We start from the raw sequence: 18,869 nt of genomic DNA, 5'->3' as shown, positions 1-18,869 counted from the left end.
TCTAAAGAATTATACAAAGAAAATAAATTATTTGGCTAAAAGACCATCCTAAGATCACACTTGCTAAAAGCAAGTTTGGAAGATACTAGTCTTAATTTGTTTGCATGAAGAGCATAGATATAGTGAGCTCTAACAATTTGATCTGCAGTTCTCTAGTAAAAGTACTACGGAAATGCATGCAAGCATAATCATAATATGAAAATACTGCCTGAAGCACATGCTATAAATAGAAGTATAATGTAGTGAAAGAGGGTGATTAGTGAGCTACATACAGAATTTACTTTTCAATTTAAGTTATTTTATAATTAATTTATAAACCGATGTATTTATCTGGGAAAAGTTACTTTTATTGCAAAATATACTGCTAAACAAATACTCAGAAGCTTAGTGTGGTTTTATGAAACTGGTAATTTTTTAAAGGAACTATTTCCATGAAGTTGATGGTCCTCAATTTCACGTCACTTAAAGAGTGAGAACAAAATACATTACAACATGATTCCTCTTTATTGAAGTCATGTGTTCTGTAACTTTGTTTCAGAGAATATCGATGCAGAAAAATACATGGACCTATTGCTTTGTCTTGGGCTTCTAATTATCTGTATTCCTCTAAAAATGTAGTATTTGCTAAGATGTAGCTTCGTATCTGCAAACCTTTCTGGGGTCTTTTTAGTGCAACTTCCGTATGTTAAGTGGTATGGGCCACACTGTATTTTGGGGTCTGTTAGGAGACTGAAAGTTTGAAAACTACAGCTCTGTTTTGTGGTGTGGGGTTTTTTTTGTTTGTTGGTTTGGTTTTTTTGTTTTTCGGTTTGGTTTTTTTGTTTTTCCTTTTTTTTGGTAGACAGCGAATCACATCTCCCAGCATAAAGAAATTTAGTAAGAGAAGATGGGTGATGAAGAATCACTGTAATTGTTGGGAGATAACAGGAAAGAAGAGAAGTTTTACAACTTGGGGGGGCGGGAGCAGGGAGAATGAAAGCATATTTCAGAAATACTTGAAATGCCAGGGAAGATTTAATACAGTGTATTATGAAGTATTTTCTGTCATTTTTAATTATTTTATCGATCACATGTGCTTCTGCAATTTGTAGACATACCAACTTTGGAATGACTTAATTACATGCCAGTTTCCCAGTGTCATCAGGGGATATAAGAAAGAACAGGATCTTTAAGGATCCACAAACCCTGACTGTTAACTCCTTTAAAAGTTATAATATGAACTGATACAGACTTCTTGTGTGAAAGAAGTTCTGCTCCATTTTTAAAAGCATTCAATTCCAAGTTGTTCTCAGTAATCAATCATAATTCATTCAATGAGATTGTTAGGAAAAAAAAATTTTCTAGACGAAGTGCATTAGGGAGAATTCGCTTTAAATAATCTGTCTTGGCAACATTTTGAATCATATTATGACTACACAGTATGTTTTTATACGTAAGTTTCCTTTGCTCATGCTAAAAATAACATGGCTATTTTATTGGATTTCTATTTACAGGCCTCCATAGATCACTCCATATCTAATCACTCCATAGATTAGCACTATTAGAATTAGTAGCAGGATATGGCTTCATCAGGATATTACCTTTCTACGGAGTCTGACAGCCTGGATGTTAAGTTTGATGCTGGGGCATCGTGACCACCTATTGCATACAAGAACCCATTCCAGGTGGTTACACCTACACCACCTCTTCTTTTTGACATCTGAGCACAGAGAGTCCATTTGTTTGTATGAGGATCAAAACATTCTACTGACTTAAGACAAGAACTTCCATCTCGACCACCAACTGCATAAAGCCTACAAAGTAAATAAATAAAAAAAAGTAAATGAATATGAATAGTCTGAACAAGACAAAGTTTGCAGTGATGTATGACTTTCAAGTTTGTTAAAAAGGAAAATTTAGAAGGAGACTTTCAACTTTCAATAGAATGTTCTGTTGTGAAAACTCAGATAAGATTTTTGCTCCAATCTTTTCCTATGGTCATGATCAACGCATAACAACAATAATTTATAGAAAACTGATACCTCTAACACAGCATTTATGTTCCAATCTATGCACATAGCTAACATTTTCAAAATTACTTATGTGACTTGACAGACAAAGGCCCATTTCTAGCAGGGTCAGAGGGACAAATTCAGTGTATGCAACAACTCTGCCCTGCCTCATCTTAGGCATTTCAGTATTTTTCTGGACCTGGGCTTTAGTTTATGAATGACAGCACTATGGTAAGTCCCTCACACCCACTAGGTGGCCTAGTTTGCTCAGTTCTAACAAAAAGGCTCCTAGCATTTGGTATTAAGAAAGGATTTCAACTTTTTGGAAAGGCTAGAAGGAAAAGATTGGTTTTAGGAGCACTACATCACTGATGAATCTTTAAAACTAATCCAATAATCAAACTTGATAAAGAGTTTATGCACAGTTTATGAGCAATCTATGCTTAGAAGCAGAAATGCCCAGCACTATTATTTGGAAAGGTAGGAACTGAGTAGCCATTCTAAAAAGGAAGCAACGCATCAGAAGTGAAGTCCAGTTTGAGTGATCACCTGAAGTATCATTAATGAAATCCTTTCATAGCCTAAGGAACATTATAGTATGGTTAAATAATCAAATAAACATTAGATACTGTATATGATGATAGTGTGAAGAATTTACAACAGTTACTATGAAGCACTATTCAAGATGTCCTCAGTTTGGGAAACACTGTTTGGTTTTTTAAATATACTGACCAAAAAACTTAAATAGAAACATCTTGTGAATACAGTTGACCTAGTAGTTCTCAGTAATAATTTTAATACCCTTTTAAAAAAAATACATTTCCATGGAAGTTCCCATGTTTAATAACACAACTTGTTTAAGGTAAGGAATGTACTGAAGGATATTGAAAAATCCTGTTGCAGTTCCAGAAAGTTTATGACTAAAAATCAATCCTTTGTGCAGCATAGCATTTAAGTGAAGCCCCCACCTTACCTCCCCCCAAAACATGACAGTTTTGATCACTTATGCACTGATCTCACATTTTGGACATGGAGAAAGATATATTAATTTCTCTATATGAAGGATTTGAGCAAATCATCTGACATATATCAAGTTACAGATAGGTCAGATAGGTATTACTAGAAAGTGCAGAAGTTACTGCTCCCTCAGCTGAAATGCTGCATGTACTTTTAAGCTTTTTAGCTATAGGCATCTAGTGTTGCTGCCTATATTAAGAGTCTAGGGCATGTTCAATAATAATAGAGAAATGTGAGGCTCTAATTCTGGTGCTTTTTGCCACACCTGAGACCCTCTGCTGAATATATAGGAAGCTTCAGACCTAACTTAGGCATCTGAGACTGCAGTTCCAAGGCAGCCCAAGGCACTCTGCTTGCTGATTGTTCAGTTCTTCCCTCCTTCCTGCACTCAGTGAGCATTTCCACTCATTCCTGGACTTGTTCCACATCTTACAGAACCCTTTGTAGGTACATTTCAGCTGTACTAATTTAGCAGGAGACTAACCTAACCAAAAAAAAAAAAAAAACACCCAAAACTTTTTTGCTACCTTACTATATTCAAAGAGCTCAAGGGAGATGCATCAGATAGCATGTAAGTAGGAAGTGAAAATTTGTGGTCAAGAGAGTCTAAATATTCTGCCACAACCACAATACTACTCAGCAAATCAGGTGAGCTTTGTCTACTACGGTATTCCTGTGGCCACCCTGGCAAAATGTAGTTTGGATAAGCCCACTACAAGGCTGGTGGAAAACTGGAAGGACTACTGGGCTCAGAGGACTGTGATCAGCAGTATGAAGTCCAGCTGGCAGCTCATTACTAGTGGTGTTCCTCCCAGGCTGATACTGTGGCTGATACTGCTCAATGTCTTCATTAATTATCTGAAAGACGTAATGGAAATTAGCCTTAGCAAATTCACTGATAATATCAAATTAAGGGGAGTTGTTGATATGCTAGAGGGCTTGGTTACTATTCAGAGAGACCTAGACAGGCTGGAAAAATGGGCTGACCGTAGTCTATGAAGTTCCGCAAAGGCAAATGCAAAGTCCTGTACCTGGGATGGCATATTCCCATGCAATAGTACAGGCTGGGAGCTGACAGGAGAGGAGGCAGCTTAGCAAAAATAGACTTGGAAGTCCTGGCAGACAACAAGTCAGCAGTATGCCCTTGAAGTAATGACACCTGATCCCCTTCATTCAGTACATATAAGACTGCTTCTGGATACTGTGTCCAGCTTTGGGCTCTCGGTACAAGAAAGATCTTGCCATACTGGAGCAAGTCCAGCTGATGGTCACTAAGATGATGAGGGAGCTAGAACACATGACATATGAGGAAAGGCTGAGAGAGCTGCCTTTGTGCAGTCTGAAGAATTCCTGAGACAGCTAAGGAGGCATCTTACAGCTGTCTTCAACCACCTAATGGGAGGTTATATAGAAGACACATCATTCTCAGAGGTATGCAGCAAAAGGAGGAAGAACAAGAGACAGGTTCAAACGTGGAAAAATTCAATTGGATATTAGAAGAAAAATGTTCAGTACAATGGTGGTCAAACATTGGAACAGGTTGCCCAGAGAGGCTGTTGAATCTCCATCCTTGGAGATACTCAAAACTCAGATATGACCTGAGCTACCTCAGTTAACTTTGAAACCAGATCCAGCTTTAAGGTTGGCCCTGCTTTGAGTTGGTGTTGGATGAGATGACTCCAGAGGTCCCTTCCAATGCAAATTATTCTACAATTCTGTGACTCCAACTGATCTTTATTTTTGTAATAGCTTGATTCAAGTACCACTTGTATTTTGGGATGCTATAAAACAATTACACTTAGTCCAAAGGAAAACAATGAAGATCACTCAAAGTCTAGGAATCATGGCCTACAAATAAAGACTGAAGGAGCTGGAGTTATTCAGTCCTGATGACAGAATACTGAAGGGACATGTGTCTTCAAATACAAAAGGTTGTTGCAAATAGGAAAGAAAAGATGCATTTCCCATGTTCACTTTGGATAGTACAAACAATAATAATATAAATCAGCAAAAGGTATTTAAGGCTTGACATGAGGAGAACTTCACAGATGTATTAATAGTTAAGCAGATTACTTAGGGAAGTTACGGAAACTTTACCACTGGAGGTTGAGAACAAGATCACTCTGGCTATGACTGTTTTAGATATAATTGATTCAGCTTTGGGGTAGCACAATGGATTAGGGAACTCCTTGAGGTCACTTCCAGCCATTTCCTGTGACTGCAACATAAAATGACCTAGTTGTCTGAATGTGCTTTTTATTAGGAATTAGGCATATTTTCACTGAAAAACAGCTGTAGAAGTTTCAGATACCATACCATATTAGATTCATTCTGCCAGAGCTTACTGTTCTGAGTTAATGCAATATAACATTAGTACTCCTCCATGACTTTACAGTAATTTTGGAAGTTGATTGTTCAGACTATCACAGTAAGAGGATATCACTGGAGTTTCAGTGAAAGAGAATAACCATTTGCTCCCTTCTGTATTAAGGAGATGGTAACTGCTTATTAGCCCATAGAAACGGTGTCTCATAAGCGATACTGAGGGGCACTGTGATGCTGTGAGGAAGCTTGCTTGACCCAATACAGTATCTTTTCTGTGAATGAAGAAACTTTGTTCTTAATGTATCAACAGGTATCTATCAAGAGAAATTATTAATATTAATTTAGGATGGTCCTGTAATTACATTAAAAGAATGAGATAAAAAACAGAAGTTGCCTTCACATACTTTCCATTTAATATTGCTACACCAACAGTGCTCCTTGGAGTTGACATACTAGCTACAAAGTTCCACTGACGAGCCTGTGGATCCCATCTTTCTACTGTATTCAGGTAGCTCCAGCCATCATGTCCTCCTACAGCATACATGGGACCTTCCAATACAGCTACTCCTAAAAAAACAGATATGAAAGACAATCGCTTCTGGATAAGGGCAAAAAAGATCACATTTTCCTAGTGACAGTCCAGTGTGTACCACAAAATATTTAAAACCAAATAAAAAGAAATTTCCTTTTGGCAGCCAATGCCGGATATAATCTGAAGGAGAAAAGATGTTCAATAAGCAGTTGGCGTTAAAACTAAGTTTCCACCCCTCTAAACTTAATTTCTGAATGGTTTTTGACCAATCCTAAAACAGATAACCTTTTAAAAATATGCATTCATTCTTTACAGAACTCTACATACCAAGACCATGACGATGCGTGGACATAGGTGGCATTACACTCCAAGTTTTTGTTCTAGGGTTGTAGCACTCCACGGTATTCAATGTTTTCAGTCCATCTCTGCCACCAACAACATACAATTTATCATCTAAGACTGCAACTCCAAACTGTAATCTTCGTCCATTCATGTTTGCAACAGGAGTCCACATGTTGGTACGAAGTTCATACTTTTCAATGCTTGTAGCTCCTGAATGACAACATACGCAAGTTATTAAAAAAAAAAAAAGGCTGAATTATTAGCATAGTTTTTATTTCAGCAATATGCTGATCCCACAAGACAGCATGACATCCTGCAGCATGTTCTTAATTGTATGTGTAGTCTTTTTTGACTTCCTCAGGAATTAACTGCACCATTATAAAGGAGGACTTTCTCGGTGCTTTTCAAGACAAAAAGCAGGATTTCTAACTGGTTTGCAGAATCAAGCCTTTAGAAATACAAATGTTAGGAATATAAAACAACCCTTGTGAAATACAATTATATGTTGAAATCAACTGTTTTGTAATATTAGAAAAAAAATCTGAAGCTATGTGATGAAGTACTAAAAAGTGCTACCTTTAAAACAACAAGTGAAAGAAAACACTTTCTCTGCCATAACTTTTCTAACTTGCCAGATTCCTTCTAACTACCATTAAACAGTATGGAAGTGTCTATAAAATCAGAAAATCCAAGTGGCTCCGACAGACCATTTAAAAATTAGTCAAAAAGCATATTTTGGTTTTTTTTTTTTAACGCATGTGGAGGTCACCTTTGTGCCCTATCATTTTATTCCTTTTCCAAATTACTTCTCACTCAAGTAAATAAAGATTAGTTTTCATTCAGTTCCACATTTCACAACTTGGGAATCAGATATTCCCTTAATAATTTCAAATCAATCATAAGTCTAGCTTCCAGAATGTTTAGAGCATTATCAAAGCTACATAGGTATTTTTAACCTAATAAACAGTGTACATTTAAGATGTTTCATGTTCTATACTGCAGAATCTTTGAATTTTATAACTAACACATTGTAAAAACATCTATCAAACATTTCTTTTAAAAAGAACCAAAACAGCCCATCAACTAATCATTATATAATCCAATACCTTTTGTTGCATCCATTCCTCCAACTGCAAACAACACGCCCACTGTAGATTTTCTAGGTTTGGTGCGAGGACTTTGCAACATTGGTCGTCTCTCTGGCAACAGATGGTACTTCATTGCTTCCATAATGAGTTTTTGACATTCAATGTCATCCCTAAAAAGTGCATTATTTTCCATATCTGCCAGAAACTGTGAAAAAGAAAGAAAATGAAAGAAGCCGTATTGCTATAAACCACATGAAGAATAAAAACAAGATTACAAGAAAACATTTTATCTAAAGACTTCCACTGCCTGATTTTAAATCTGTGTATTTTCAAAATGGTCATATAAAAAAAGACTAGGGTAAAGATAAACTTGTAATAAACAAAACATTCACATTTTAAGCTAAGCCATTAAGTACAAAAAAGAGGAAGGCCATCTGATCTTAACAGATGATTTAAGCTTAATGGGCCAAAGGAAGAAAACAAAATCTCTTCATGTTCCAGTGCCACTACAGGTATGTTCAAGGAAATGGAATCAGGCTCTGGGATGTAAGTCAGTTTAACCTCATGCTCTTACTCCTGAATCCACCCAATCCAGAGGTTTGTAAAAGCTGCTTCAGGCACAGGCTGAATATTTTAATACATATTCTATTCCTCGCTCTGACAGTGACCCAGATCACAGTACATCAATTAATACAAGTCTTTGTTAAAAATTTTAAGATCAAGGATGCAAGCAAATTTGACAAGTGTTGAATTTTAAATCTGACAAATAAAATTCAAGTTAAATAAGGACTACTAATAAAAGTTATTAAGTTTAAAGATTCCGGAGTCTTTTGTACTCCATGTTTGCCAGACTGCAGGAAAAATTTATTAGTAGGTTGAGTATCCCAACTGTAATTATTAGAAGTCTAGACAACTGGCATTTTTCTGAGTTGCAAGACATGGCCTGAGTAACACAAAAAAAGGCAAGTGAAATGCCCCACTAGGAGTTGGACAGTTGTCAGAACAATGAGAAAAAGGCAGATGCCTCTGAACTGCCATCACAAAATCCAAACACTTTGTGAATATTAGAAATGTAAGTCCACAAACCAGAATAAGATGTCATTGTTGAGCTGCTGACAGCCAACCGATAACAGGTACAAAATTGCTGTGAAATTAGTAATCAGGAGTACTAAAGGGACTCATTATGAAATAGTTGTGCATAATACGGTGTGCATATCCCTGGCTTAAAGCTGCCCTAGGACTGCAAAGTGGCAAATATGACATCCATGGTTCCAGAAGATATACAGATAAGTACAGACTGCTAACCCTGAACATCCCTGTATCAGGCAAATCAACAGAAACTATGACAGAAAACATAATTAAGATACACAGAGAATAATAAATTAAAAAAAAAACCAACACAAAACTTTCAAAGCCCTTCACCAGTGACCTTTCAGAAAACTGAGCCTGACTTTTGCAATATTTCTCTAATTGGCTAATGTTCTGATTCTATTTAAAATAGCAAATCAAAATGTTCTCATGTAAATTAGCAGAGGGAACTTAATTTTCATTCTTTACTTTCAGTACTTCCCATTGTTTCTTCTCTTGACCACTTACCACTTGTATCACTTCACAGGGACACTTTGTGATTATAAAATAGTAAACTAAAAGCCGCCTTTTAACTGCCAGCATGCAATGCTATAAAATTGCACACGGTTAAAAAAAAAAAAAAAAAAACAAAACAAACCAGTGAATTACTAAATGTCCTAAATCGGACATTGTCATAGTTGCATGCATGAAAGTTAAGGCTTGTACACAACGTGACCAGTTCAGACATCCAATACATTTTTCTGATAGACAAGCAGCATTTAATATTTAAAGCAACACCCTGTGTGTATATCTGAGTTTTGCAACAAGAAGATGCAACCTACATCTTCTGCAGTTTCTAATCCCCCCAATCTTTAAGGAAGTTTTCTCATAGCACAGAGTCTCAATCTCTGAAAGCAACTTCATCTCAGTTAAAAAGAAATGTAATCTAAGATTGTTTTGGTACCCAAAAAACCTGCAGGCTCTTGAAACTAAACCTACTGTATTACAATTTTCTGTAAATATTCTTCAGTCAAAGAACTTGGAATGGGCTTACTTAAATGAAAGCCAATTTTTTCCAAGTTTATTATTTACATAGCTCCTTGTACTAAAAGTATTTATAACTGAGCAGTTACAAATGACATGTTAGCATGAAATTATAATCATTGGAAACCAGATGAAAAGTAGTGCAGATACTTAAGTACTAAGAATTTCTGTCTAAAAGGAAGCTGAACCATCTTGTAACTCAGAAATTGCTTAATCATCTTTTTCATTAATTTATCAGAGATGGAATACTTGCCACCTTGCAGCTTAAGAAGCTGACAAATATTCATCTTTAGCCTTTGTAAGAGCAAAAAGAGACTTACAAATATTTAGGACACTGCTTGCATTAACCAAAGAGATGACAGAATACTATGTACAAAGAGATGCATAAAACCACAACCAATAAAACTGACAATTCATTATGATTTTTTGCTTCCGGTGCTACAGTTTCACAGTATTTCCCAAAGTTTTTTTTTTTTTTTTAAAGCTTATGAATCTAATATTTTTTGCATCTCTGCTTGCAACGTTATTGATTTCAGCAAGTCGTTCAATTTTCTAATTTCATTTCTTTCAAATAGCTTTGACCCTTCAACCATAAAATTGGAAACCTTTTCATTATGTTATGTTTGCTGTCAGATTGCCTAATGTCATGTGATCATGAAGCAAAACATGATTCTGGAAACATTAAGACTGTTTTGGGCACTTCAAACCAATTTACTCAATGCACTAATTGTTGCCATATTAAAATCACAGCTGTAACACTTTAATTTGTTAAAGAAAGTAATAAATAAAAAGGCAACAGAAAAATATTGTATTAGAAATATAAGTATATATTTGGAGAAGACATGAAAAATTAAAGATAAAGTAAGTGAAATAAGATACTGCTTTTGTGTTTCATTCTGCTATTTTCCTAATCAGTCACTGAGTGCACATATTTCATTTCAGTACATATTTCTGGGATAAATTCTGTACTTTCAGTTTCTAAAGATGTTTCGATTACAGTCAATTAAGTAAAAGGAATTAATTGATAACTAAGTAACACAGGAGTGGTTACTTAGTTATCAATTAAATGCTCAACAAAATTATTTCCCCCAGGTCAACTGGCTTACACTGTATTATGTTTCTAGAAAAAGTTAATTACAAAGTTAAGGCCACAACTGAGAAAATCCTGCCATTGCTTATATAATAATCAGTATGGAAATATTAATACTAAAATGCTTGCTAGTGAATCTTACTATCCAGCAAGAGGATACCAGATTAGAGGTAATACACAGAATGTTGTGTATGTGATTTATCACTATGCACAAATCGAACTCAGTTTTGTTGTGTTAATGAATTCTACTTATTATTCAGGTTCCATAAACCCCCTATTTTTTTCATTTAATAGAGATAATTCTCACTGAACAAACTGAAAACTGTAAAGCAAATCCTTTGACTGTATAGTAAGTGTTAAATATTACTAATGAAGGTCCAGCAAGGAAGGCTAGCACAAGAGAAGAAAAGGGTGTGGGTGTGTGTGTCAAACCTAGTTTACATGCATGCTATAACAAATACAATGCTACACATGACACTAACAAGACTAATCATTCCTACAGGACTAGGAAAACTGTAATTCACAACTATTTAAACAAACTGAGCTCAAGTCTTCCAACATTGTGTGTAAATGTCCAAGAAGGAGAAAAAGTATTGATTGGGAAGAACAAAAAATACCCAAAGATGGTTTATCAAGAATTAATAGAATAAAAATAACTCCAAATAATTTATTCAAATTGTTTTCCTAAATCTCATGCATAGCTATAATTATATGAAGGAAATGCAATGATCCAAATAAACTATGCAAGTTCCATAAAGAAGACATTTAAAAAGGGCACACCTTCTAGTGAGTGACAAACATATCCTTGATATGCATTTTTCTAGGGAACAGAAGTGATTTTTTCCTAGCAGCTCCACCCCTTCTTGTGTCCTGACTGATCTCAGGTTAGGATCAGAATATGCTGCAGTTCACAAACAGACACAAACTATCATGCCTGTACAACATGCTAAGTCCTTATATGCAGCTCTAAGAATCCAAATCATTAAGAATCCTCAAGCTTTTATGATTTGTCACTATCAATATATCGATGCTGTAGACATTATGCCCACTGTAACCATGGTATAAACTAGAGAGGAATTGAACAATTTACTTGTGGAGCAAGCAGAGGCAGTCTAATGTAAGCCAGGAGTTTACTGAGGTCTTTCCTTCTCTGTTCCAAATCATGTCGAACCCATGTAAGTAGTGCATTCAGTATAGTTTCTTCATTAGGAATATTCATGTCATCACTTGCTAAAAGCTTTGCAATTTCAGCGGCTGGCAATAATAGAAATTCCTGGTTTCTAATTACTTCCATGAAGTTTTCCTGAAAAAGAAAAGTATTTTTAATACAGACGACATCATACTTTGAAGACATTTTATGGAACTCCTACTGTATCTTCCCCTCTTTACGTCATCTCTCAGTTGTGCCAGGTAACACCAATGGAGAACTGACCTGGGAGGAAAAAAAAAAAGTACAACAAAAATGTACTGAGTTATTTTGACCCCTGATCATTTCCCCAACTCTATCACTCAGTCCCACAGACAGATGTGCTGAAACAACTGAGGGGAAAGCGTATGGACAGAAACAAACAATGTGTTGTGGGGGTTACTATCTTGGCACTGCAAATTGGAGGAATACTTTCTGAAGTATAGTTTAAAAATATAAAAGGTGCAGTTTGTTCCTGTTGACAATGTACAATACAACGTAAGATGCTTTGTCAAGCAAAGAGCACAACATGCTACAACTACTGGGCACACCAAACTGTTTTCATTACTGCTAGATTAAACTATGGTGTTAAGTTTTCAGAGGAAATAAACAACACTAACAATTTTATTGTTTATTTTAAATGGATTATTTTAAGTTTATTTTACTATTTTGTAAGTTTTATACAATCTGATCTGATTGACTGGGGAGCAAAACATACAAAGAATCCACAATATTGACACGCCTTGCTTTATTAACAATATTTACTTTGATAGGATTCAATTTTCTAACTTTCATCCTGTCATTTCCAGCAACAAATCCTTACTTCAAAATAGGAAAGTCACAGTATGTAACATTTCCAACATTGATATCCTATTACTTCATAATACTAGGACTTGCAGAATATTCTGTAAGGATTCTCATGAACTTAGGCAGAAATAGCAGAAAAGTATGTAGAAACACAATCAGGACTATGAACTTACAGTGAGAAACCTGAATGTAACAGAAAAGGGTGAGATCATGTCTATCCTCTTTCCCCATACACCTTCACAAAGCAGCAAAGGAAAGAAAAGTAAAAGCAGTCTATGAATCACAACATGTCCTTATATTTTGGTAGCTCAAAACCCAGTTAACCTCATACTCCAAACTGAGAGTAACTTCATAACAATAAAACAGTATTACAATCAATTTAGTAAATGCACTGTTGATTGCTAGATAGCTAGCCAGTGGGATGCTGGTTTTGCTCTGCCATCACATGTATGTCCAAAACACTGGGAGGATAAAGTGCATTAGATCCACAGACAGGGAAGTCTAACCGGGCCTAATATCAAAATTAGCCTTACTTAGTATCTTGTTTAATGATTTAAAAAGAAAGAATTACACACTAATGAAAAAACTCTGGATTAGAAGCACAGACGTGTTGGAAAAAAAATAGGATTTTTAGGTCAAAAAACCGGGAGAAACTTGGGAGCAGAAGCAGGCACTGCACTGCAAAACAGGTACAAATTTAGCATATAAAATGGCAACAAAAACATACAGTACAGTTTGGCATTGCATATGCAAAGGACATCATGACAACAAAGCAAAAAAGGTAACACTTCTTCCTTTTCATTGCTTAGTCTAATAATTTCAAAGGTATATTTCAGTACTCCAGAAATATGAACTAATTAAAGAATGATGAGCAAAGAGGAAAAAACTAAATAAGGAGTAAACCAGTCCACCTTACATGAAAGCCACACATACCTAAGATGGCTACAAGATGTCTAAGCGGAAAGATCAAAGTGACTCCACTCCACAGGTAACTCTGGAGTTGAAATTAGGAAAAGAATTGAAAGTGTTATCTGTGCACATAACTGTATTCCTGGATAGAATTTGGAAAGGAAAATTTTACATTTAATATCTCAAAAGCTTTCCTACTAGAGAGATCCAATTGGCTACACAAAAGTAGTGCTTCCAAGGGAAAACTAGTAAATTAGAAGGGAGATAGAACTGTCTTTTCCTCTTTAATTCATTTAACTCTCTGTATTACAAAATGAAAGTTAAGAAAACGAGCAAATACAGGAATTAAAAACAGTAAAAACAGTGAAATATTCAGTAGCAGCACACATGCACTGTTATTTATTTTACTCTGATATCAAATGCTTGGGAGTAAAATTGAAGCTGAAAAACAATCAAAATTATTTCCAGAGTTTAAACATGCAGTTCACAGAAATTCAAATTCCACTGAGTTCATTTTTTCCACCGCTGTTTTTTTGTTGATTCTCTGTCCTAGAGAGTATGCAAGCTGGAGCTGTGCTTTCAGTTTTGCTGAATAAACAGGCAGTGAGCACTGACAAAGAGAAAAGCCAACACTTACTACCTTAAACTTTCCATATTGTCTATCCGGATCACAGGAAGAGGAAGGGGAAAGCACCTGCATGGAAAGTTTCCTTTGTCTCTGAAGGCAACGACAAGCTGATCTTGTATAAGTCAGTCAGGGATCCTCTTTGGAAAGCTTTTTTCCAACTGGATTTCATCACTTCAACAGCTGTTGTGTGTAAAAAGCCTGATTTTCTTTCTTGTTGCTTGCAGACAATTGCTTTCTGATGGGAACAAGTTCAACTTCCTCTCGCTCCCATTCTATTTTTAAAGCAGAGACTCCTTTTGAGCATAGTATCAAAGCATTCCACTGGGAATACAGCCACTCTTTGGCCTACGTCTGGGTTTTTTTATAATCAGAATCTGACAATTCCTCTTCCTCTACAGACAGAGATTCTGAAGACAAAAAGGAGGAGCCAGTGTATCTCCTAGCATTCTTAACCTCCACATTAGCCTTTTCTTTCCTTCTTCTTATGGGAACTCTCTGTGGAAGAACAGGATATTTCAGAGAACAAACGGTCTGCAGTTTCAGTTCCTTGCTTTCTGGTCCTGAAAGTAAAAAAAAGAGTTTCCCACCCCCAAAATTAGCTCCTCAAGGAGCTTGGAAACTTTATCAAATGAGTAGCCTGAGGTTTACGTATTAGCTAAAAAAGGGACATACCGTCCCCGTGGTCAATGCCGTGCATTGCTCATTCACACAACAACCTTAAATTCACCTTTCAGCACCTGCAGAGCAAGTAATAGTGATATTCTTAACCACAGGTCTGCCTTGGACTCGATACAGAGCAAAAAAATATTAGGAGCACATAAAAGATAAGACGTCACGATGCTTATTTCTACGTGGTACTTAATCCCCACAGTGGTATCCAGTGAGATGGTTAGTCTCCCTCTACATTGTGTCAGGAAGATTAGAACCTCAGAGAGCGTAAGAACACCTGCAGACTGAGAAGGATGGTACACTGAGGTGGCCCAACAGGCAGCTCTAACCACAGGGCTCTGTTTAAACTCTGAACCTGGGCAGCCAAAAAGCAAGAGGTGCTTGACTCACAGGATTGGAATGAGAACAAACAGGGAATGTAATTTTGTCTACTGGCTGCTTCAGTCAGTTGGTCAACCGAGGTATGAATTAACTAAGAACGGAGCTATCTGACCTCCTGGTAAACTATTAATAGTCAGATAGATGTCAGATAGCAGCTACTTTACTTTTAGTCAGCTTTGACTGCTGCGTTTAAGCGATAAACCAACCTAATGCTTTTGGTGTGCCCAGGGTTTGTTTAGAGTACAACTATTGTAGCTTGACTCCTCTCTGCATAGTTTCTGGATTCCAAAACAGGCTGGGCAGCATGCAGAAACCTATTTAGTCTTGCCAAGGCAGTACTGATCTATTGTGCTAGGCAGAACTTAGGGAACTTGAAAGACAGAAATATCTTGGGTTTTCATAGGTAGAAAGAAGTGAATGAGTATTTTCCAAGTCAGATGATTACTGAGCAGGATATTTTGGACTGCAATTTCAGGTGCAAGAATATAAAATCCTTGTTTTAGGCACTAACACAATCTTTGGGTCTGGCCCTTTGTGGACAAAAAAATACTGAAATTTCTCTGCTTCTCATGCTCCCCCCTACCAAAAGAACAAACTGTCCCAGCTGTTGCAAGAAAAAAGACAAATTATGCCTCTTTGATTCCGCCTCCCAAATCATAAACTCCATATTGCAATGATTTTTTGTTACCCAACTCCCGCCTTACAGGAGAAAGCAAGTCTAAGTGCCCCACATCTATTCTTCTGCAAAATTCCTAGCTTCTGTGCTTGGCCTCAATCTACTACTCTATCCTTTCAAGTTTTTTTTCTTACAAACAGCCATTGGCTGTGCTCAGAAATCATGCAAACTCCAAAATTAACTTCACCTGAATCTTGTAACATTATCACTGCTCAGATACTTCTGATGAAAATCAACATGGCTTTTCACTCTGCTTTAAGCATGGAAAGCTGAGCAACAAAGATTACAAAGCTATCTACACAGGGACTGATTCAGGCACTATCACGTATGTTTAGAATGTCTGCTTTTTCTTTTTTTGGCTGTAATTAAGAAAGTTAAAATCTGGCTACTGAAGAAGCTACTGACACTCACCTAAGAACACCTCACTAGTCACCACAGATATTTCATGTTCTGGAAATAACACAAGCTAGCTTCTCCTCATCTGAAAGTATTAACTTCCGTTTGGTTTACTTTTTTGTGGAAGAGGAGCTATTGGTTTTCATTCAAGGTACACTATCAACTATTTCAAACAAACAAGATGACAAAAGAGGTGTTTCTTTTGACTTTGTGAATACAGCAAGAAAAATGCACAGAAGGCATTTTGTGCAAAAAGGCTTTATGAATTAAAGTGAACAGATACACTACTGGCCAGCCTAATAAAATTCCATTCCTAAATTTATAGTTGTATGACCCCAATACTATATAGAAACTACAGCAAAACAGGATAATCTTTGTACAAAGGATACCTTTACCCAGATATATCTCATGATTCTGTCAACTGTATTTTAAAACCCTGATGCATAAAAATCAGAGTTGCTCTTTATACAGCATTAAATCCACTACTGATCACTTCAGTGTATTTCATGTTTCACTTAATGCATCCTGAGGATTTTTCAAGCTTTAGTTCGCAATGTCAAAAATTGACCTGTTTTGATGATAACTTTAAAAAACAACTTATCAACTGTCAATGCAGTAAGCAATAAAGTAATGCAACATTTAAGTCCTTTTAGCATAACATACATCTACATTTTTAATATGAAGTGCAGCATTCAAATCCTTCTTATTTTTTTTTTTAATTGCACTGTATTATGAGATTAAAATCATGCTAATGCTTTCCAATGACACTAATGAATATTATTCAGACAGAGCAGGTCTATTAAGAGAGGTAGGCCTACTGGGATAACTCACTGACTGGTCCTTCTGTTTAACCAAATGCTCATTTAATCTGAATTTCTAGTCTTCATGTAAAGAACTATTTTAATGAAGCAAGTAAGGTGATTATCAAATTATAGCATGTGTCAAAAACCTTTAAAACTGAGAAGCTGTTTAAATGCAGAAAAAGTTATGTGGCAATCTGATTTTTTTCTGTCAAAGGAAAAGAAAAACCCACAGAAAATAATGTATATAAAATACTTAAATTTTAATTTATATTATTCATTACCTCCTACTTCAAGTGCTTTAAAAGAACCACAATTACGTGGAAAAGCCAGGAGTATATACTATACTCAGTATAATCCCCCATTGTTCTGTGCCGCCCACTGCAGCATAAAAATAATTCATTGTTTTAACAAACAGAATTTCCAGGTACTACAGGTGCGCTTAACCCTTACGCTCTAATACTACTTAACGGAAAGAGCATCAAGTGGCTAGCACTTACTACTGTTGAACGTTTTCTTTTTTCAAACAGCTTTTAAACAAATGAAATTACTTGGGGATTTATTTTAATTGAAGGTTCAATTGGACTATACATTTCTATGCAGTTTCCATAGCAACATTCATTTCAAACTAAAGAAGCTGATTCTCTATTACTCATTATTACTAAAATTCAATTTCATGTCTCTGTTGGAACTAAACAACATTAAAAGAGGCCTTGGGAAGAATCCATCTAGCACAACTAATTAGTTTTGAAAATGGCTTTTTAAAATCCACCTAATTTAAATTTCATCCACGTCAAAGCCTTAAAAGCAACAATTTTGCTACCGAAGTAAACAACGGCCAAAAGGCATACAACTATTTTCCTGTGGTCTGAACAAAAGAAAGATAGGAGCTGTAAAGGAATGGCTTTTAGAAAGTTCACAGCCCCTTTCTGCCACAAGCCATGAATGGCCAGTCCAAATATTAAGACTATAATTCCTAACATTCATCTTTAAAGATAACACGAGTCTAACATTTATTACTGTTCTGATCTTGGCAGTCCACTTAAGGGACATGACAATAGCACAGACCAAAATACACGCTTATTCTGAAAAAGAATAAATAGGTCAGAGGAGGAAGGGTCTCTTTTTCCTTACTTTTTATATCACTGTCTCACTCAACATTAATTCTAATAATATTCCTCAAAGACATAAGCCACATTTATCTTTGCTGTTTCATCTGACTGTCTACCTAATTGCAGTCTCCTTGTGTTTGTTTGAGCAATAATGAAGATCAAGAATAGAAACATGTAAGTTACAATCTGCACACTATTTATTGGCCTGTTTTGGTAAATTTCAGTGCGTAGTGCTTTAAAATACATCAGAGATCCACTCACTGAGGAAGAACATTGTATCATAAAAAAAAAAAAAGAGATATATTTTAAACTGTTATACATACTAAACTAAGTTATTTGAAGCCAAGAAGAAATAATTAAAAAAAAAAAAAACCCAAAAGGAGTTTTTAAACCAGCAAAAACTAAGGTGGCAAGAGGAAAAGCCATGGATTTCTAATACTAATTACAAGACAGAAATTACACCTCTTGGATCTAAACCAATAGCTTAACGGCAATGCAATGCCATGCCACACAAGCAAATTAAGTACTGTCTTCATTCCCACATCTCTTATGCAGTATCTACATGCTCTCATTCAGGTCCCAAGAGCTTACATAGGCGACATTTCATCAAGAAGAGAGAAAAATGCCTCACAAAACTGCAAAGAACAGATGAACTGACTTGCTTCAGAGATAATTCTCCTGCCTTCTTCTGCTGATAACATTACTAAAATACGCTTGTGAGAAGGAAAAGAACATTTTACATTAAAATAAAAGGATGACTATTAAGAAGACAAAGTTTAATGAAGTTGGCAGGTCAGTCTTTCTATAA

The 18,869-nt window shown here is 35.9% G+C and overlaps 1 protein-coding gene across 7 annotated transcripts in view; it reads right to left on the bottom strand.

Annotated features, from left to right (window-relative positions):
* The window catches only part of KLHL5 (kelch like family member 5), a 60,483-nt gene that overhangs the window by 4,644 nt on the left and 36,970 nt on the right, over positions 1-18,869 (bottom strand). For all 7 annotated transcript variants that reach the window (XM_075499933.1, XM_075499934.1, XM_075499935.1 and 4 more), the window contains 5 exons: positions 11,588-11,800; positions 7,314-7,500; positions 6,193-6,417; positions 5,738-5,900; positions 1,581-1,793 (listed from right to left, as the gene is read on the bottom strand). In XM_075499933.1, coding sequence (XP_075356048.1) covers positions 1,581-1,793; positions 5,738-5,900; positions 6,193-6,417; positions 7,314-7,500; positions 11,588-11,800 — 1,001 coding nt within the window. The remainder of the gene's footprint in view (positions 1-1,580; positions 1,794-5,737; positions 5,901-6,192; positions 6,418-7,313; positions 7,501-11,587; positions 11,801-18,869) is intronic.

Source organism: Mycteria americana, chromosome 4, assembly GCF_035582795.1.
Source record: "Mycteria americana isolate JAX WOST 10 ecotype Jacksonville Zoo and Gardens chromosome 4, USCA_MyAme_1.0, whole genome shotgun sequence".
NCBI classification, from domain to species: domain Eukaryota; kingdom Metazoa; phylum Chordata; class Aves; order Ciconiiformes; family Ciconiidae; genus Mycteria; species Mycteria americana.
Note: the sequence above shows the minus strand (reverse complement) of the source record. Positions and strands in the feature narration are given on the sequence as shown.